Source organism: Carassius auratus, chromosome 11, assembly GCF_003368295.1.
Source record: "Carassius auratus strain Wakin chromosome 11, ASM336829v1, whole genome shotgun sequence".
NCBI lineage: Eukaryota > Metazoa > Chordata > Actinopteri > Cypriniformes > Cyprinidae > Carassius > Carassius auratus.
In genome coordinates, this window is record NC_039253.1 from 5,994,331 (window position 1) to 6,016,987 (window position 22,657).

The 22,657-nt window shown below is 33.7% G+C and overlaps 1 protein-coding gene across 4 annotated transcripts in view; it reads left to right on the forward strand.

The window, feature by feature from the left end:
• The window catches only part of LOC113110855 (ephrin type-A receptor 8-like), a 78,746-nt gene that overhangs the window by 41,150 nt on the left and 14,939 nt on the right, over window positions 1–22,657 (forward strand). For all 4 annotated transcript variants that reach the window (XM_026275088.1, XM_026275085.1, XM_026275086.1 and 1 more), the window contains exons 3-4: window positions 4,477–5,140; window positions 21,795–21,950. In XM_026275088.1, the coding sequence (XP_026130873.1) occupies window positions 4,477–5,140; window positions 21,795–21,950 (820 nt within the window). The remainder of the gene's footprint in view (window positions 1–4,476; window positions 5,141–21,794; window positions 21,951–22,657) is intronic.

The following is a 22,657-nucleotide window of genomic DNA, read 5'->3' on the forward strand; positions in this document are numbered from 1 at the left end:
TTTATATTAATATAATTGATATTATATATAAATATTTGAAATGTAAAAACATAATATATTTTTCTTAAATATATACATGCATGTGTGTGTATTTATATATAAATAAAAATATACACATTACACACATATATATTCTCTAAACAATTTTTTTTTATTTTATTTTGGATGTGATCATGAATAATCTTGACAGCATTAATTTATTTTGATTTAATTTATCTATAAGTTTTAGTTGCTTATTTTATTTCAGTTGGTAGCCAAGGCATTGGACAACTGGCAATTTTCACTTTTTTATTTACAATTATTTATATTTACATTTAATTTCAGTGTTATTTCAATTTTAATTGTATTATTTTAATTAATTAATTGAATTGAATTTTAATATTTTTTTTAAGCACCAAAAACAAATGTATGGTAAATAAACTGGCAGCTGTGCCTGTCAGAACTTTACTGTAAAAAATACAGTAGCAATATTTTAAAATATTACAGATTACATTTTTTTTTAAATATTTTTAACTGTGTGCATAAAAAAAAAAAAGTTGCAGTTAAACTGACAGCCAAAAGATGTAGCACAAAAACACATTTGTTTCAATTAAAAACAATCTACAAATGTGAGCAGTCACATACTGTAGGCAGTTCTGGGAATTTTCGCTGCAAATTATAAGATGACTTGCTCTTTTTCACTTCCAAAAACTGTACATTTAAGAATATTTTACTCTAAAACTATGTGGATGTATTTTAATTCAAAGTTGCTAGCTATAAACATTTAGTTTTAATCATTAGTAACTAATCAGAAACCTAACCACAGAAGATGTCATATTGTTTGCACATTGTAATACAGCAATATTCATTCTTCACAGTTTTCCTATAGTTTTCTGAGCTTCATCATCTGTCCACTCAGTCTATCCAGCAGCGCTCTGTTTGTAATTAGCAGTGAATATTCATTGCTGGCTCGCAGAGCTCCAGAGATGAAAGCCGTGCTGTGTGGCGGCACGTAGTGGTCCTCCTCACGAGGCTCTACGCAGTCGACTGGATGTCTTTCACAGCGCCGCTAGCCTTCAACTCTCTGCTTCACTATTTCATGAGCAGGACCAAAGAGAAGAGCTAAATACCCACAGACAGCTCTATCAAAATAAGGCCTTCACAGAGGACGGCCGTCCATACACTCTGCTTACACCGAGGAGAGAAGACTGCTGTTGTTCTTGACCGTCTACCTGAAAGTCACTTGTGTTCACGCTCATGGAAGCTGTAAAGCATATTTCAGCAGTGTTTCTGGAAGTCTCGAGGAACCCAGATTTTAATTATTTATCATCAGTGTTGAGGAAGCTGCTTCATGAATGGCAAGCTCCTGTATTTATTTCAAGCAGGGATAGAGAATAGTTACATGCTGCTGTTTTTGACTCTGTATATCCTGTGAAGTGGCATATTTTCTTATTAATTTATAATAAGATATATATACTGCAAGGGAAGGGAGGCAGTGTCTCCTCAAAAAGTTGGATAAGAAAGGAATCGATATAATAAAATGGCTCAAACATGACTAAATATGACATTAAAAGTCTAAAAGTCACTTGTTTTTATAAAGTAACACTGTCCAACAGTGAAACCAGCAGGTATAGTTACAGCGGAGTCTTGTCTCCCTTCGGTCCATTGACTTTCTTCATAGACCCTGAAGCTGGAGGCTCATTGAGATGAATGGAGAGAAGTCACATGAGAGGAGGCAATGCCTTCGTCGCGCTATAGTTGGATATGTTCGGTTATGTTGGTTCCTGCAATTTTTGTGTGAGCTTTTGGTCTGAATTAAGAAAATTATGCCGTTATTGGCTAATTATAAAGTAAGTAAACAACTAAATATCACTACTTTGTGTCACGTCAAAATAAAACTTGAAATGGTCTGAAAACGTGATGACTGCATCAGTTTTAGAGAGCATTCAGTATGATGAAATGAAAGATGTATCTTTGTGTCTGTGGCACAAAGCTTTTATGATGATGACCCGAAAATGAGTTGACTATTAAAAAGAACAGCTGAACATCAGTTCACAAATAAATTATATATATATTGGTAACATTTTACAATAAGGTGTCATTTAATGAGTTAATTAACATGAAGAAACAATGAACATTTATTACAGTATTTATTAATCTGTTTACATTAGTTAATACAAATACATTTGTTCATTGTTAGTTCATGTTAGTTCACAGTGCACAGACTAATGTTCAGAAACACAACTTTGCATTTTAATAATGCATTAGTAAATGTTTAAACTAATATTAACTAAGATTAATAAATGCTGTAGAAGTAGGCTATTGTTTATTCGTAGTTCATGTTAACTAAAGTCGTTAACTAATGTTAACTAATCAAACCTTATTTTAAACTGTTTCCAGAATATTTTTCAAAATGTTACTGCCTTTATTATTTTGGAGTAAATATAAAAGTGCAAAAAACACTATAAAATATATAATTATTATTAAAATATTAAATTAAATAAAATATATATTAATAAAATGCAAAATATAATTATATTTGTTAAATTTTTTATGTAATGTGTATATATATATATATATATATATATATATATATATATATATATATATATATATATAAAAATAAATGCTGCTGTTTAGCTTTGCATTTGCTGTTGTGTATTCTGTATACTACTTTATTGTCTTTTTACAGTATTTTAGTGTAAATTTAATTACGAGTTTAATTCTGTAACCTGAGATTTATTTATTCAATAACCCTTATTGTTTCTGAACCAGAACTTTGCAGCGCTTGCAAGTTTTCAATTGAATATTTATAATATAATATAAGCTTTCTTAAATAGCTTCTTTGTAGTTAGTTTCAAGTAAGAACTATTTGCATTACAAACAATTATTATGATAATAAATTTAAATAATATGATTACAAAAAGTAGTAAAATAACTGGATTTTGGATTTTAGTATTTTGAAAACAGCTCATGCTACTGAATAGTGTAGCAACAACTTTTAGTTATTTTGTCATCTGGCACAGTCATGTATTGGTTTGGTGTTCTGTGACCAATACAGTTGATATTGTGGACGGCTTCATTCACATTGTTCAGCATTTCCAGTTTTGCTTCAGGCTCATGATATGAATTTTTAAGTTCATTTGCAACTCATAATAAAATATTTATTCATGCCTGATTATTTGCACTGCATAAGAAACTGCTTAAACCGCACAAAACCACCCATGAATAACAAGGGATTCTGAACGTTATTAAGGAAATGCAGGCCACATTCATCATGATATTAATCTTATGCACTGCAATGCATATGTAAACGTTTTAAAGAAGCTCTCACGCAGGTTCGTGTGAAAAGTGATATGCTGCTGAAATAATAATGGACTGATTTGTAAGAATCTTCACACTGTAAATAAGTAAATCCACGAATAAGTCCTCTGTCATCTTAAAGAGATGTTTTGCAAACAACACATTTCGAGCGTGTAGGTTCACTTTTTTTCTATATTCCACTGGCTTTATTTTATTTTATTTTATTTTATTTTATTTTATTTTATTTTATTTTATTTTATTTTATTTTATTTTATTTTATTTATTAAGATTTGATAGATAGATAGATAGATAGATAGATAGATAGATAGATAGATAGATAGATAGATAGATAGATAGATAGATAGATAGATAGATAGATAGATAGATGCTTTATTTGTTTATTATGTTTTGAGCACTGCCTAAAATAACTATACACACACACACACACACGCACACACACACACACACATACATATATACACGTACACACACACACACACGCACACACACACACACACACACAAACACACATATATATTGTTTTAGGCAGTGATCAAATCATAAACAGTTTAATATTTAAACAAATTAATCATCTATCTATCTATCTATCTATCTATAAAAAACTATAAAATAAATAAAATAAAACTTAATTGTAATAACAAAATACAACAAAATTAATTTTAATAATCAAAAATTAATTTTAATAATGAATTATATATATATATATATATATATATATATATATATATATATATATATATATATATATATATATATATATATATATATATATAAATCAAAAAATGAAATAAATCTGAATTAAATTAAAAATTAAATTTTTTATTGATTTTAATTTTATTTATTTATTTATATGCTATTATACTATTATTGTTAATATTTTCTGTTATCTTATTTTGATCTTTTTTGTTTTTATTTAAAGTTTTAGTAATTTTGCTTTGTGTTATTGGCATTTTTTTATAATTATTACTTTTTAATTTTTATTTAAAGTTATTTGTGAACTTTAACGAAAACGGAAATGTTGCAATGCCAACTAGCTGAAAAAAATACTTTTTTAAAATCTGTTTTTTAAATGTATGTTTATTTCATTTAAAGTAACGATAAAAAAAAAATATATATATTTTTTTTAGTTTTAGTTAGTGCTAACAACCCTAATTATCTTTGTTTCTTTGCCAGTGGGATGCGATCAATGAAATGGACGAGTATTTCAGCCCCATCCACACGTACCAGGTGTGCAACGTTATGAGCCCGAGTCAGAACAACTGGCTCCGGACCAACTGGATCCAACGAGACGGCGCGCGGCGCATCTACATCGAGATGAAGTTCACGCTGCGAGACTGCAATAGCATGCCAGGCGTGCTCGGTACCTGCAAGGAGACCTTTAACCTCTACTACTACGAGACCGACCGCGATGTTGGCACCACCATCTGGGAGAGTCAGTTTTCCAAGATCGACACCATCGCGGCCGACGAGAGTTTCACCAACGTGGACCTGGGGGTGAGGAGACTCAAGCTCAACACTGAGATCCGCGGCGTCGGGCCGCTCAGCAAACGTGGCTTCTACTTGGCCTTCCAGGATATAGGAGCCTGCATCGCAGTCGTGTCCGTCCGAGTCTATTACAAACGCTGCACGGGAATGGCTCGCAACCTGGCCATCTTCACGGACGTAGTCACGGGGGCAGACTCGTCCTCGCTGGTGGAGGTCAGAGGTCAGTGCGTGGACCACGCCGAGGAGAGGGACACTCCTAAGATGTACTGCAGCGCTGAAGGCGAGTGGCTCGTTCCTATTGGACGATGTGTGTGCAGCGCCGGCTTTGAGGAGCACAGAGACAACTGCATTGGTGAGTGACAATATTATTTTGCATACATTTTGAATAACTCAGACCAATGGATTTTTTTACATTACCCAGTCCAACTGATGATATTCTGGTCACTAGATGCAGCTTGAGTCTCTTCTTCAGCTGAAGGAAATTGTTTCTGCCCGTTATATTATCTGCTAGGATAGGAGGGTGTGAGGATGTTGAGGATGTTGCATGTGTTTGATAATTAGGGATAGAGGTTTGTAAAAATCAGTAGACTTAGTCTATATGTGTGGGTGTGGGTATACACATTTGTGTGTGGATGAAAATGTCTTGTTGATGTCGGAGGTCAGAGGAGAATGGGCAGATTGGTTAAAGATGATAGAAAGGTAACAGATGGGCTGCAGCAGCAGAAGACCACACCGGGAGCTGCTCCTGTCAGCTAAGAACAGAAAACAGAGGCTACAATTGACACAGGCTCACCAAAACTAGACAATAGAAGATTGAAAAAGTGTTCCCTGGTCTGATGAGTCTAGATTTCTGCTGCGATTCAGATGGTAGGGTCAGAACTTGGCGTAAAGAACATGAAAGTATGGATCCATCCTGCCTTGTCTCAATGGTTCAGGCTGGTTGTGGTGTAATGGATTGGGGGATAATTTCTTGGCACACTTTGGGCCCCTTAGTCCCAACTGATCATTGTTTATACACCACAGCCTACCAGAGTATTGTTGCTGCTGACCATGTCCATCTCCAATTTCCCAGATTCAAATTGTTATCTTTAATTATTTTATAGCTACTGAATTCAGTTACTTATCCTATAGTTACATCATTAAGCCTGGAACCATCAACATTATCTATGAGGTTTCTAAGGCTTATTTCATTTTGTAATCAGAGAGAAAAGACTCCCAAAAACTTTCTGAGCATAAGTTTATCATAAAAAAACTAAATGTCTCTACAGTCTACTCAGACTCTCAGTGCTTTTTGTAAACTCGACCCACTGGCATAAAGTTGGTTTTACGCTAGACGCTCGATATTCGCAAGTTTTATATCTCAAAGGTTACATACGACATTGGTATATGCATTATAGATTTTTTATATTTATAAAATAACCTCAAATCATATGTAAATATTACTGAATATACCTGACTCATAAAGGAACACTTTACGGTTGGTTTTGTGACTGTAAGCTATTCTCTTAAAATGCTATTGGAATTAGAAACGTGTATACTAATGGCATATTTAACTTTAGAGATGGTCCCTGAATTTGCAAATACTGAGAGTCTAATATCAAGCCAACTTTATGTCAGTGGGTCGTGTTTCCAAAAAGAGTAGACCATAGAAGTATAATTGGTTTACGATAAACTTATGATTACAATGTTTTTGGGAATGAAGATTTTCTCTGTGATTACAAAATGAACACACGTCGTAGAGACCTCCTCTGATCGTGTCTAGAGGCGTCATCAACTTACACCATTGACTAATGACCAATGTTGATGGTTCCGGGCTTAATGATGTAACTATGAGGATAAGTAACTAAATTCAGTCGCTATTAAATAATTCAACATAATAAATGGGAATCTGTGAAATTATATTGGAACTCTTCAGTTAATCTGGCACATTCCACTCTCAAACTCTGATCTCTATTATTAGTGTAATCTGAGGCTTCTGCGTGAGCTCTCAACCAATGATTCACCTGCGATCCACAGGGATTACCTCCCTCATTTAGCAAAGTAAAAATAAATAAATGAATAAATAAATAAATCTGGAAATAAATACACGTGGGAATAAATAAATACGTAAAGTAAATAAATACATGAACAAATACATTTAAAAATAAATTAATTAATTATTTAAATATGAATGAAAGTATAAGTAAATAAAAGTTGAAAAGAATAAAAATAAATGTAAAATAAATACATAAAGGAAAAAAGTATTTTAATATAATTCAGGATTAAATTTTATTTCAAATGAGCTATTTTTGTTTTTATCACATCATTTATGTATTTATTTTCCTTTTAATACATTTATTTATTTTTTTATTTCTGCAGGTTTGGTCCTCCATAATAATGATGCCCATGTAATTATATTATATTATATTATATTATATTATATTATATTATATTATATTATATTATATTATATTATATTATATTATATTATATTATATTATATTATATTATATTATATTATATTATATTAATTTTGGTCCTAATTTATAAGACTTTTATTTTGTCATTATCTAGTTTATCAGTTATAGTTACCAGCTAATTTTTGCAGTTTTCATTGCACTAGAATGAGCAGTCACTGTATATTTTAGAGGAAACATGACTAAATGCTGTGGAATTGTTAGTAATTCAATTTCTCTCGTGTTGCCAGTACCGCTGCATTCTGTTTTGACCATATTACTCAAACCGTCTCAAACTCATAGTTTGTCAGGTAATTTTCTGCTCGATCTGTGGCTAATAGCACCCACGGCAATCCATTTCCTTTTCCTCTGCCTCCTTTCTAAAGGGCTGCTGCTGTCTGCGCGTGTCAGTGAAGGTTAAGTGTCTGAGCCGCAGAGTCAGGCTTTTGGTGTCTAAACTGGGTTGCTGTGCTAATTCTCTCGGCGAACGTGGCCTCCTCTAGTCACGCACATCTCAGGGACAAACCCGGCACAGCAAACTGGGCTGATCTTGGAAACCGCAAAAAAAAAAAAACACAAAAAAAAACCCTCAAAGTCTTTGGCGCAGACCACCATGGACGGATTGCATGTCGGCGCAATAGAAAATGTCAAAAGGCTTCCTGTTTTCTTTGGCCGAGAGTCAAGCGATGGGCTTTAAGTGGCGATCAAAACAGAGCTGTAACTTTACGTCTCATTCCTGTCTGTTTCATTTTGGGTTTCTAGTGGCAGCCATTGCTCCCGGGCCTTCCGGTACAGCGTGAAAATGTAGGAAATATCCATTTCGGAGGCGATGAGATAGTTCATGCTCATTGGGGTAGCAGGAGCCTTGTCAAATCCACTCCATTTGGTAACTTGATTTAACCTACTTAGATTCAAGGGAGAGCATCTTCCCCACATGTTCAGCCACCGCTGTGGGCTAACTTATTCATGAGTGCTTGTAAACAGGCTTCTATGCAAAACAAGTGTGTTTGGAGGGCTGATGATGCTGTGCTGGGGTCAACAATCAGAAATTACTGTTGGCTCCAGAGGTCTCAGTTCATGCTTACTGTCAGGGATTGAAAATCCTGTATATCATTTTCTTATTCCTGTTCTTATTTGTACTTGAGTTATGTGTCAGAGATCATATGTTATTATTGGGGACTTTCACCAGCTTTGGACTGATTTTTTTTCTAAGGCTTTAAAATACAAAATGGTATTTCATATTTCACATACTGTATGTGCCAGTTTGGAATCACTGAGTATGTTAGAAAAACGGCATTGATTTTAAATTGAAATCTTTTTGTGACTTTTAAAATGTCTTTACTTAATTCGATGTGTCCTTGCTAAATATATGAATATAAATGAAGTATTAATTTCATTTTTAATTGCTTCACCTAAAATATCTTAAACTAAAACGGAAAAAAAAATCGTAGACATATTTTATGTCAATCATAAAACACATGACTACGGAGCCCCGTACATGACATGCAAGAAAAAAAAAAAAAAATTGTGTGCACGATTTACTAATTCGTTCCCTCAATGTACTAAAACGTGCACACAATTACTATTGCGTTCCCTCGATTTACTATTTACACGATTTACTAATTTGTTCAGTCGATTTGCTAAATCGTGCGCACGATTTAGCAAATCGCTTGAACGAATTAGTAAATCGTGCGCACAATTTATAAATAGAGTGAACAAAATAGTTAATCGAGGGAATGCAATAGTAATCGTGTGCATGTTTTAATTCAATGAGGGAACGAATTAGTAAATCGTGCACATGATTTAGCCTACTATTTTTTCCTGCAGGTCATGTGAGGGCACCAAGTGAAGCTTAACAAGAATGCCGTACGTTGCCTAAGAAGAAATAGCGTTTTTTTTTTTTTATTCGAAGGGCTTCAGAGTTCAGAGTTCTTTATTCAAGTCTTTTGTTTGTCGTTGAGTTTTGTAAAAAGCTTACAAGTCTGACTTCGTAACATTTCCTGACATTAGATGATTTCAAAGCCAATCAAAAGCTACTGTACATTGTTGAAGAGGCCAGCTTTTCACAATCCAAGCCACCAATTTCCACTTTTCTTGCACTCACAGATTATAATTATAAACTCCTCCATACAATCTAGTGTGTGCTAGTGATTGTTAGGCATCTCGCTGGCTTTCATGAGGCGACACATCAGCAGCCCGCTGGCGTAAGGGAATTTCAGAACGCTTTAGTCTGTCACTCTTAGATAATGATATTTATTTTCTGACAGCGTACAATCGAATGAAAAGGAAATCAAGAGAGCTGTAGAGTTTTAATATATATTGCATTAGATTATACGTCTGAAAGCAGTCAATCAGTTTATGGATTTATGTCACATAGACACTTAATAGACCTCCAGCTGTAAGTTATTTATTTGCATGTGTCATCTTTGTTGTTTTAGGTTTCTGTTCACTGTAATACACATCTCACAGATCGGTTTTATGTGGCGCGATGAAGTCTGTTTACATAGGAGGACACCATATGTGCTCAAACAGTAAATAAATCAGCTGTATAAATGTATTTTGCAACACACTTCGTTTGAAAATGTAATAATCAGAAATATTTCTTGAGCAGCAAATTATCATGTTAGAATGATTTCTGAAGGATCATGTTACACAGAAGACATGATGCTGAAAATTAAGCTTTGTGTCGCAGGAATAAATTACATTTTAAAATATATTAAACTACAAAAAGTTATTTGAAACTGTAAAAAAAAAATGTTTCTCAAAATTACTATTTTTACTGTATTATTTATATAAAAGCAAAGACCATTTTTTAAACCTCATTCAAAAACTTTTGAACTACTGTATAGTGTACATATTTTTTCCCTTTATGGATAAAATGGGAAAAAAGTTTCTATGGATGAACTTTGTTATGTAAAAGTCCACTAGTTGTCTTAAAACTACTAAACAGTTTCGTTCGGCTATTTTTTGCATGTCATCCAAAAGTGACCTGGACCTGACATTTTACATTGATTGCATTACACTGCTTATTGTCTTTTGTAAAAGTTAAACATGTTTTTCTCCACATTTTACTGACAGAAGAGTCCAGACAGTGGCAATCAGCAGCATGTCACAGAACTTATATTGAGCCCAGAATGTGTCTATATGTCTGTCGGCTCGTAGTTAATATCCTACATGCAAGTAGTAATTTACTGTTTCATTTGAGCCACATTATATGTCAAATAAAGCAAAACAATAGCAGCCAACAACACATTGGTGGCCATGATAACAAACCCAGATACTGCGGCAGTAAATGGAAAGAATGAGGATTTGTGAGAGGGGGCGGAGTGGTAGGGTGGGCGACTAATTAGCCTTTTTTGTGTCTTAGCTGGGCGTGCATTGTGTACAGCATGAGGGTTTTCTGGCCAACATATTACATGGGGATTAAATGAGGAAACGGGGGTCTCCAGTGGACAATATTAAAGCCCTGCACGCAACTATGCCATTGTGGTGACGCCGTTTAATCTGTCAGACCACCACGCAGGCGGGCGGACGGAGGAATAGTGCTGGAGAAAGGCAGAGGAAAGGGCTTTTTCCTGATAAAGGGATGAATTTTATCTCGGTAAGACTGAGCCACACCATGTCACTAAAAATCTCGGCCCCCTCCCCAACCATCAACATTGGCACTTGTATCAGAAATAGTGAGAAACAGTTGGCAAACAAAAGCTACGTACATTTATTCCATGCAGTTGCCATCCATATATTGAGAGATAATTTATGGGGCTCTGTAGATTCAAATTCATGTGTTTGCCAATGTAATGACACTGGAGGGACGTGAATGACAGTGTGGTGCTGATAATGAGAGAAAATTATTAAACACGTTATATAATCTGATTTTTAGATTGTGATTTTCTTTCTCGCACCCTCTTTTTTTTTTTTTTTTGCAGTTAATTTAAACCAAACTCTGCAGACGTGAAAAAAACAGGCCTGCCTCCCCGTTCGCATCCCAAAACCGAATGTCTTATCAGCCTATTTGCATTGCCATTGTTCTCACACAACAAACGGGCCGTGTGATAAAAATCCACAAAGCTGCAGCATCACAGCAACTTCATAAGATAGATCAAGTCTGTGTAAAGCCTAGAGAACAAGAAAAGCATGCTCGGCTTTTCTCTGGTAATTGCCACACACAAAACATCAGAGTTTCTCATTCAGATGACTTCTTCTTGTCAGAGGCACTGTAAGAGCCTCACTCCGCATGCTTCAATTAGACACGCTTAGATAGGTGACAGCAATTCAATCAAACAATTAGCAGCCATTTAATGCTCATTAACAGACATGCGTTTGTCTCATTTGATGTGGCTGCACAATATTTCCAAAGGAAAATGCTGTTGGATTTTTGCCGTACGCTTACTGTTACACAAAACCAACATGAACACCTATTGAACAACACACTTTTAATAAGTTATTCCCATCAAATACAAAATGTGAGAAAAAAAATTGACATGCTACGATGAATTAGATGAGTTAAACATTTAACAAAATATTATTTTCAAATGTAATAATATTAGAATGAGATCTATAGCTAATATAACACAACAAAATGACATATTTTTTATTATAGAATTTGTATAAAATAATATTAAATTAGAAATAAATGCTAAATATTTAGACTTTTGGACTCCACTGTGCATAATAATTGAAAATAAATCATGATTCTTTCTCTTCTCTTCTAAGGAAAAAAGTGAATATTATGGCAAGATATAATAAAGGTTATTTAAATCAACTGAGTGACTAGTTTTGCTAAGCCTATTGCACCAGAAATGGAGATAAATGCTCTTTACGCTCTGTGCCAAGTGGGGCGGCATCTAATCATGGACTCGCTTTGCTACATAGCTTACACACTTCCATAGCTACTAAAATTAATGCCAGCCCGTGAAGATTTTAATATCTGTGCTGAGGTCCCTTCTTCCACCAGGATTTGTTAACGTGGTGCCATGTTTCATTTTTGCCTATTAGTGCATGTAAGAGACGTTTAAGAACATAATTAAAGTGGGACGCCCCTGTGGGAGCGTTCAGGTAGATTAAACGACTTCATTAGCTTCACGCTACAGCAAGTGTGCGATGTAGCCACCGGACAGAAGCAGTGGTCCGAGGTGCAGGGCTTCCCTGCTGGGAGTCGACTGTCAAGGATCGCACAGCACGTGCACATGCATCTCGTTAGTGAGAGTTTCGACGGCCAAGCAAATTATTACCTCGCTGGTTGAGATATTTTTGAGAACTTTTCAAACCAGTTTGGACTAGTTTATAGCATTTTAAATGGCCAGTGCTGGCCCGTTCAGAATTTAAAAATAAATAAATAAAATGCCTAAGGTGGTTTGCTGGTCTTAAAAGGTTTGATTTAAAGGGCTAGTTCACCCAAAAATGAAAATTCTCTTATAAAAGTTTCTTTCTTATGTTTAACACACAAGAAGCTTTTTTGGTAACCAAAAAGTTGGTGGTAGCCATTGACTTTCATAGTATGGAAAAAATAAAATAATCAATGGCTATAAACTTTTTGGTTACCAATATTCTTTAATATATCTTTTGTATATGTGTGTGTGTGTGTGTGTGTGTGCGCGTGTGTGTGTTCAACTTCATAGAGGTTTGGAACAACTTGGGTAAGCAATGATGACAGAAATTGTCATTTTGGGTTGTACTGTTCCAGTAATGGTTCTATAGGGGTTTGGAGCAGACTGGGAGATCAGCTAGACTATAGCTAAAATCACATAAAACCAGCAAACCACCTTTGGCTGGTTTAAGCAGTTTACAGCAGGTTTACTGAAACACGTTCTTCCATGCATGGGACAATTTTTTGATATTAGGCTGGCTTTTCATTGCATGTTTTTTTTTTAGACTAAATGAAAACCTAAAAAATTTTGTTCCCCTTTATGTTTTTGTATTTGCAAAAGTAATTTTTCAAAATGAGTCATAATTCTCCACTTCAGTAGCACTTACATCCATCAGACTTTACAGTTTTATTCTTAACTATATTCTGAAGGTTTTTACAGAGGGGTTAGTTCATGCATCAGTTGCCTGCTTTTACTCAATTTTACAACTTATTTTATTTAACTGTCTGTTGACAGTATTTTATGATTTATAGAGTGATAAAAACTATTAACAATCCTTTTTGTAAAAACCTTTAACTCTAGTATGGTATAATAATTTAATAATACTTTTTGGTAGCACTTTATTTTTCAGTCCTGTTCCTAATGTACATACTATGTACTTATTATAGTAATTACAATAACTATGTAATAACTAGGTACTAACCCTGAACCTACCCCTAAACCTAACCCTACCCCATTGTAGTTACCAGAACTTTCTTAGATAAATACACTGTAAGTACACTATAAGTACATGTTAGTACACGTACTGTAAAATAAAGTGCAACCGACTTTTGAACCTTGCTTTATCTCATGTTCAGATTAGATACCTTGTAATCAATCAACTGGGGAAGAATGGTAATTTCTATTAGTAAAAAAAATAACTTTATTCACCTGGGGTGTTTTCCTGAAAATGTACTCTGTCTCAGGCCATCCAGGATGTAGATGACTTCATTCATTACATCATTTTCTCACCAATAAATCCTCTGCAGTGAATGGGTGCTGTCAAAATGAGTCCAAACAGCTGATAAAAAAAAAAAAAAAAAAAAAAAAAAAAAAAAAAAAAAAAAAAAATACTTCACTATAATTCTTAAGTAATCCACACAATCTTGTGAAGTGAAAAGTTCCATGTTTGTAAGAAACTAATACTGGTATTTTCAAACCTAAAAAACTTGTCTGAATCAGGAGGGAAATATGCACAGATATATATTGGTAGAATTACTGTAGATTTTTGAGTGAACTGTGCCTTTAAGATGGATTTTGTTTCCATAAGCCCAACTTGACCAGTCAAAAGTCTTTTTAGTCTTTTTAGCTCATCCAGGTTTTTTTTCTTTAGTCAGTAAGTAGGAATGATGTTAAATGTTTAGCATTACATTTCAAATGAATTTGTAACAAATCATTTGAATTCTGTTAAATCATTTATTCAAGTCTTTTTGCATATCACTGGCAGTCGAGTCTATCTGCGCAATCACAAGGATTCTCCAAGTCAATAAAGTCACCGGCCGCATTTCTCCTTCTACTGTTAATGACTCTTCAAGGTCGCCCCCAATTTAGACAAGTTGGTCTCCATCTATCAAGCACTTAGAAACAGGCGCCACTTTTCTTGAGTAAATTGATCTGATAGCAATTACCCTCCTGCGCTTGGAAAGTTTAAGATGAGATCTTTGGAGGACACAGCCTAACCACAACTACAGACAATAAGATTAAGAGCCAAAATAGAAAACCGAAGCAAAATTGGATGCACGTCCACACAGACCCACACACACATATATCTATGTGTATTAATGCAAGTATTTGAGAGTAAACTAGATAATAGACTTCTCTGCCCTCGTGCTCTATGCCACACAGTGTAGTTAATATCAGATTGCGAGCCACAAACAATTAACTCCTTACGGCCCTCTTATATATCCATTAAAAGCCTCCCTCTGGGATAAACAGACATTTTTACACATGGCCGGTTTCGAATTAGGCTGCTTTCTTCAGGCCAGCACAAGCCATTTTCACAAATTAAGATATGCTTGTGTGTCAAAGGTATATGGCTATTTTATGCATAGGGGGTTGTGTTTATTGGCTTTATAACTCATGTACTTCTTCTTCTTATAGCCTTGGGATCAATTAAAGGAATAGTTCAATGAAAGTTTGTCCTCTTTTAGCCCTTTATTACCCCAATCCTGTATTAGTTCCTTTTTTTTATAGATGTACATATACGCATACATTTAAGATTTATCTATATGAATTGCATAAAAAAATAATTTAAAAATTATATTCTATCTGGATTACAAAAATTTTAACATAAACCTATCAAATTAATGTAATGCAGATACTGTAAAATAAATAAATAAAAGATTGTCAAGTTATGAATAATAATGAAAAATATTCTCTTTCTAATTTAATTTGTCACATTAAATTAATTTTCTGTAATTATTTGTCAAATTTCTTTGTATAAAATGGTTTCTATACCATTTTTATTTCCAGTCATAAATAAATGAAACATTTGCAGCTATTTGACAAACCAAATGCATTTTGGAAATATTCATATTTTAAATAGTCAAAATATTTCCAAAATGCATTTGATTAATGTAACAAAATAATAATAATAATAATAATAATAATAATAATAATAATAATAATAATAATAATAATAATAATAATAATAATTAAATTCAATTATATGTAAAAAAAAAATTGTGAAAACAATTACATTTATTTATTTAAAAGTATGAACATAATTAAAATATGGATATCATTTTATGCATTAGTGACAAATATGCATTAAAATGAGTTTATTAGTTTATGTTAAAACTGTCTAATCCAAATGAGTATGCAAATTTTAATTCATAAATCATAAATATTGTTTAAAGTGTATGTGAATGTTACAGAGCCTGGCCCAGACGTCCACTCAATGAGAAAGAGAAACCAGAGTTGGATGGTTTTTTTTTACCGGTTCTCTGTCTTGTTTTGATAAAAATTTACTTCTATTAAAATAATTTGTGGTCAGAATGAAAATGGGGTGGATAACAAAATGTATTTTTTGAGTGCACTGTGCCTTTAAATCCACAGACGATATATTTAATAAAACCGCAGACGTTATTATGACTGAAGTCTAATATGCAGGTAAATCCTTGTATTGTAATGCAAAATACGATCCACGCTTTTTGAAATCAAAGACCTGTCTATTTAATGACTATCAAAAGGTCATGTCTGTATTCGCTGTTATTGTACTCTTGGTTCTGCTTGAATTTCATGCATGAATTGGCCTTTTGATAGTCAAAGACGAAGCTTGAAGGCCCAACCGTTTGCGAGCAATTCATCTTCTCCCCTTCTTATCCGTCCTTATTTATTTCTTTATTTATTTTTGCCCTCTGGATGTTCGATCTTGAGACGCGTTCCCTTGTGGTTTGAGGGCCAGTCGGCATTAGGTCTTATCGTGGCTGCACGGCTTCGGGATCTGGACGGTGCCAGTCATGCTCGGTATCACTGTTGCTGCTGGGATTTTTGCCTGGGGACGGATTGGCCGGCTCCAAATGTCACTAACCTTGAATAATGTCACCCCTAAAATTGCTGTCATGGAAAAAAATGGCAGAAGCTTATGCTTTATGATTTGGGAGAAATAATACAGCAGGTGCACAACCTGTGGAAAATCTTTTTACCTTTTGATAGTTAAAAGACAATGTGCATCGCAATGCAGCTTCCTCTTCAGTCCATCCAGGAGTTAACTCGGCATCAACAACGGGTCTTTCAGGAATCTGCTTCATGGTAAATGCTCCAGAGAGAATAGATTTTTAATGATAACATTCAGTGGGTTCAAGGATTTCAGTCTTGACATGAGCATGAGCTGATATGCCTCAGAGGAGCATTTATTTCTGTAGGTATGAGATTCTAAATGTTTTAAAGTAAATAAAAATATGTTTTTGCTTGTATACGCAAGTGTCATTCAAAAGTTTTTTTATAAAATGTGTTTTTTTTTTTTTTAAGTAAATCCTGTCCTTTTGAACTTTCTATTCAAAGAAACTAGTATTGTAGAAAATATTGCACAAAAGTTTGAACCGATAATAAATTAGAAATGTTTATTAGCATATTAGAATGATTTCTGAAGGATAATGTGACACTGAAGACTGGAGTAACGATGCTGATTGAGTTTTATCACAATAAATAAATTATATTGCATTAAATTGTATACAGAGTTGGGTTATATGTTATAGGTTATAGTTTACAAGTTACCCTATTTAAAATGTAATAAGTAGCGTAACTGTTTTAATGACTTCATTAAAGTAATGTACATCTGACTACTTTTTTATTATTTTTTAATTGTTTATAATAAATAAGGAAAAGCATTTATTTTGTTTATAGGCTTATATTCATTATATTTAGTAAGCCACTGTTTATTAATATATTCCATATTATTTCTTTAGCTGTGTCTTGTACCTATTTGTTCTTTCCCCAGTTTTCTAACACTTGAACTTTTTAAAATCGAAAATATAACTAAAAATATTACTTTTATGAAATCGCATGGAAAAATACATTCAAAACTCTGAAAGTTCACTGTTGTTCTCTACATTATTCATAAGCTCATTAACATATGACCGCCCGCTTTAGATATTTATGCCTATTCAGCAACTACTACTATGGTTGTGATGGGTTATCCAATCATGACAAAGGTTATTTAAATATTTTAAAGGATTCTTAAATGTACAGTAACTGTTTAATAGAGTAAAAAAATGCATTAAGAAATTATAACTTATTGGACTTAATAACAGTGCACTTTTGTATGGCTTTTAAGGATTTAGCCGTTATGTCATGTTAAAACAACACAGCAGAAGTGTCTGCCTTGTAAATAAAAGGCTGAATGGGAACATCTGTTTTATGGCTCTCACAGGAAACAATCATTACAGTAACAGTACAGCAGGTCTCCATGCATCTTTAAAATGGTACACTGCTGTGCTGTACATGTGGCTGGTCCAAATCTAAAGGAGGACAGCAAGTACAAGGCGAATGACACACTAACATGAGTGTACTGGATGCGTCTGGACCCTGAGCAATCAGTAACCCCTTCAGTGGAGATGGGGACATTTACAACACGTGTGTTTGGAGGACCTGTGATGGAGTGCCCCATTTCCAGCTATGATTTCACAGACAGAATCATTCATCACTCAGACAATCCTCCCAGCTCATTAGCAGCTGTTGTTTGGCTCCCATAAGTGTTCTGAGCTGTTTGTGAGGAAGAAGAGTGTTTCCGTGTGTGTTTTTGTGTGTTTTCAAGGATACTCATTGTTAGTCTCTTAAAGAAACTGTTTGCCCAAATTAAAGTCCTATAGTTATTTATTCACACTCATGTCACTGCTTTTGTGTTCCACAGAAGAGAGAAAGTTTGAAACAACATGAGGGTGTGCATGATATATAGTATTTTGACGAGATAATTTTCATTTTGGGTGAACTATGCCTTTAAAATTATATGGTCAGATATTTGACCTGTTAACTCTAAATTTGGAAATTCACAGTTTCAGGACATTTTTAGATTTATAATCAGACATAATCTTTTGCGTAACACCACATCTTGTAATCATTGGCCAAAACAAAACAAAACAAAAAAAAACAAAAAAAAAAATTAAAAAAAAAAAAAAAAATATATATATATATATATATATATATATATATATATATATATATATATATATATATATATTATTTATTATTATTACTATTATTATTATTATTACTATTATTATTACTGTTGTTGTTTTCAATGATTTACGTTATTTTGGACAAAAAAATACATTTATTGAATTAAATGTATTGTATTTCTGCAGTGTAATTGTGGACATGTAAACGCATATATTATATTATATTATATTATATTATATTGTGATTTATATACTTTTTAGTACTGATTAATCTTTATCAGTTGTATTTTTTTATTTTAACATTTGTTATCTTTTTTCTATAATAAGGATAATAAGTAAACAGTAAGAAAATATTTTTTTAAGTTTTATTTACAAGTTTTAACAATAATGATATTATATTGTATACTGATTAATCTTAAAAGTTGTCTGATATAGTGCATCTCTTTCAGTCTTGTGATTTTTTAAAAATATCTTTTATTATGCTTAAAAAAATCAAGATAAGTAAACAATAAGTCAGTTCTAGTCAAAATTGTAGCTAAATTCTGTTGTTGGGGTTGCATTTTTAATGTAATTAGATTATTTTCAAGTTTTATATTATTGTTACGGTGTGTGGCTGTACAAAAGCGCACGACTCAGAAACAGTCTTTAATTCCAACTAAAACTCAATAGACAGGAGATCTAACAACTATTATATTATATTATATTATATTATATTATATTATATTATATTATATTATATTATATTATATTATATTATATTATATTATATTATATTATATTATATTATATTATATTATATTATATTATATTATATTATATTGCTTTTTCTAATCTTGACATCCAATCCATTAGTAAGGAGAATAGGATATTTATTAATGAAATATATAATTCCACCACAGTTTTCAACACTTACTATGGAAAGGCACCCATTCATGACCTTTTAGTTGAGCGTGTGATGTCACTCTATGGTTAATAAAAATATTGTACGTTTTGATGCTTTAATCACCTTGTTCTGCTACAAGACCTTGCATAGTCTGGTAATGAAAAACACATTGGCGGTTATTATTTTCAAACCATATTTATTTTACCGTCTACGCAAAGAGTAAAAATCAAGGTCAGTATACAATGGCTGTAAATATTCATTAAAATTCATTGTAATGCAAATGTGGATGCAATGAGAGCGGTGCTCTGACAGGGGCTGACAAACCAAACAGTGTGCCAATGTGCAGGAAAACTAAACAAAATACCAGAGAACAGCAGCCCTTATGTAGTGTATGTAAACACTGCTGAGTCTCTTCTCACCCCTCAGGCTTTTTTCTTATCTTATCTGCTTTGAAAAAAAAGAGTTACTAAGTAGAAAGAGTCCTAAAAGAAGGATTTCAGCCCAAACAGAAAAGGTCACCGAAGTTCATCATGATTAAGTCACGTCTGTCTGTCGGTGTGTATGTCGAATGTGTGCTTCTGATTGCGTTGCCAGAGGTATTCTGTCAAAAACTTCAAAGCGCTTAGACGTCACTGTACTCCATGAGCGTACGGCCCCAATGTTTATCTTGACCTGCTTTTCAACTCAGGAGCTTTTCAAAAAAACATCAAGGGAGGGAAGGATTAATCGGATCAAGCCAAAAGAAGAAAAAAGAAAAAAAAAAAATACAAGAATAAATACTGCAAGAAGGAATACTTTTTGGACTCCCTGGGGTTTCTGTCAGTGGAGATAAAGAACTTGCTATCACTCGATGTTAATTCTCGATTCTTCCACTCCCCAAAGCTCAGATTCCTCACCCTTGTACTTGTTGTCCTCACTTGAACATTCGTTTTGCAAACTCTGAACCGCTGCACTTGAGAGTGACTGTGCTTGCTCACAACCTGTTGCATTTCATTTCGTTCAAATAATGTTCAAAACGATAAAAAATGGCAATTTCAACCCTTTTTTACTTGCATAATGTGATGTATTTCTGGGTTAAACAGGATATTCAAATGACAAAGCATGTACAAATAAAGGTTCATCATTTCTCCAATCAAATAAAAAAAATAGTTCAAAGCAATTGCAACTTTTTAATCTCACAATTCTTTTTATTCTTGGAATTGCAAGTTTATATCTTGCAATTTGGACTTTATTTTTCACAATTGTGACTCCATTTCTCAGAATTGCGGGTTTATATCCAACCCATGGCAATTTGTACATATTTTACAAGGTGGCAAATTTTTGCTAAGTCATATGTATTTTACAAGTTCCCAAATTCATATGAATTTGTATGAATGACGTACCTCTTACCCCTGTTACTGGGATCTGGACAAATTGTGTGAAAAAACACAATTGTGTGGGATCTGGACAAAAGTGTGAGGTGAGGTCGTACGAATTAGCAAATTCATAAAATATGTAAGAACTGGTTGTGAGAGAGCATTGTTATATCTCAAAGTTCTTGAAGAACCAGAGTGAACCTTTCAGTGAACCATTGTTGAAAGAACCAATTTAATTTATATATGTATTTATTTTAATTGTTAAAGGCCCCCCCCCCCCTTTTTTTTTTTTCACTGCAAACAACATTTCGTGTAAAGGTTCCATGGATTCTTTAAGGAAACACCTTTATTTTTAACACCTTAAAAAATGTTAGTGTATCTTGTATTTTTAACACACTAACCTCTAACCCAAACCCTTGTCATCCAAGATGTTCATGTCTTTCTTTCTTCAGTCGAAAAGGAATTAAGGTTTTTGAGAAAAACATTGCAGGACTTTACTCCATATAGTGGACTTTAATGGTTGATGGGTTAAATTGCAGTTTCAGTGCAGCTTTAAAGAGCCAGTAAGATGAAAATTATAAGCTTCCTATCACTGTTTATAAGTCCTGTACATTAGGTTTAAATCCATCCAAGGTTAAAAAACATTGTCATTTTGTCAAAATTATCATTTTAAAATTACCTCAATTCTCAGAGATCCCCAAACGGTTCACACAAAGCTGTTCAAAAGATTCAGTTTCCTTAAACCCCACCTTTCGGTAGCATACTGTGTTCTGATTGGTCAACTGACATAGTTTTGTTCCGCACACAACTTCACGGTAAACAATCCATTACCGTCTTTTTGGGGTGAATTATGTCTTATTCCTCTCATCGCGAAGCAAACAGTAAAATAAAAAAACTTGAACAGTCTCGATGCTTTTTCTTCTGTGTGGGTGTATTCAAGTTATTCATTCTGGAAGTGAACTAATCCTTTAAACCTGTAACAGAACATCTGTCATTTTAATTTTATGTTGACTTTAAAATACTTTAGGAATATCTAAGTGGCAAAAAAGCAGATTGTGCTGAGTTAAACTCTGTTTTTGTGTTTCTATTAGCATGTGAGGTGGGTTTCTACAAGCCGGTGGCAGGAGATCAGCTCTGTGGGAAATGTCCACTCCACAGTCACTCTGAGACACGAGCAGCTCTGACCTGCCCCTGTGATGCCAACTTCTATCGTTCCTCTACAGATCCATCTTCATCTCCCTGCACAAGTGAGTCTTCATGTTTGCAAATCATTAGATCAAGAAATCTTCAAACTTTACATTTCTTTAGAGACCGTGGCCTAGAAAAGCATTTGAAAATCCATATCTGCACTCAAAAAAATGATTTTTCACATTTGTTCACTTTACCTGAACAATTCATGTTGAATTAATGCCATTTTGGCTATTTTTCAGTTCAACATGATTGTGTCATGTTAAACTGACTTAAAACTGTGACTCGTTGGTTTAATATAAAGTTTTCATTTTGAAAGAACATGTTTCAATCAAGTACCTCAAAATAAGTTTTACACTTCCCATCATGCTTTGCACAGGACTGGATATGGGGAGAGAAAATGTTGAAATAAAGTGTTATTTTATGCAGTTTTTAGTAAAATGTGATAATGAGACTTTTTCATGTCTAATACTCTATTATATTGGCATTTTAAAAGACTTTATATTGGTGTATTTTGTGCGAGTTACCGTTGTGGTGAAGTGTGGAGCTTGTGGTTGGGTTGAGGACCTGCCAAGTTAGCTAAAATTATAAAAATAGGGAAGTTGCGGCCCAATGGTTAGAGTCGAACTGGCAATCAAAAAGTTGTGAGTTCGAGTCCCGGGCCTGCAGGAATTGTGGGTGGGGGGAGGGCATGTACAGTTCTCTCTCCACCTTCAATACCACGACTTAGGTGCCCTTGAGCAAGGCATCGAACCCCCAACTGCCA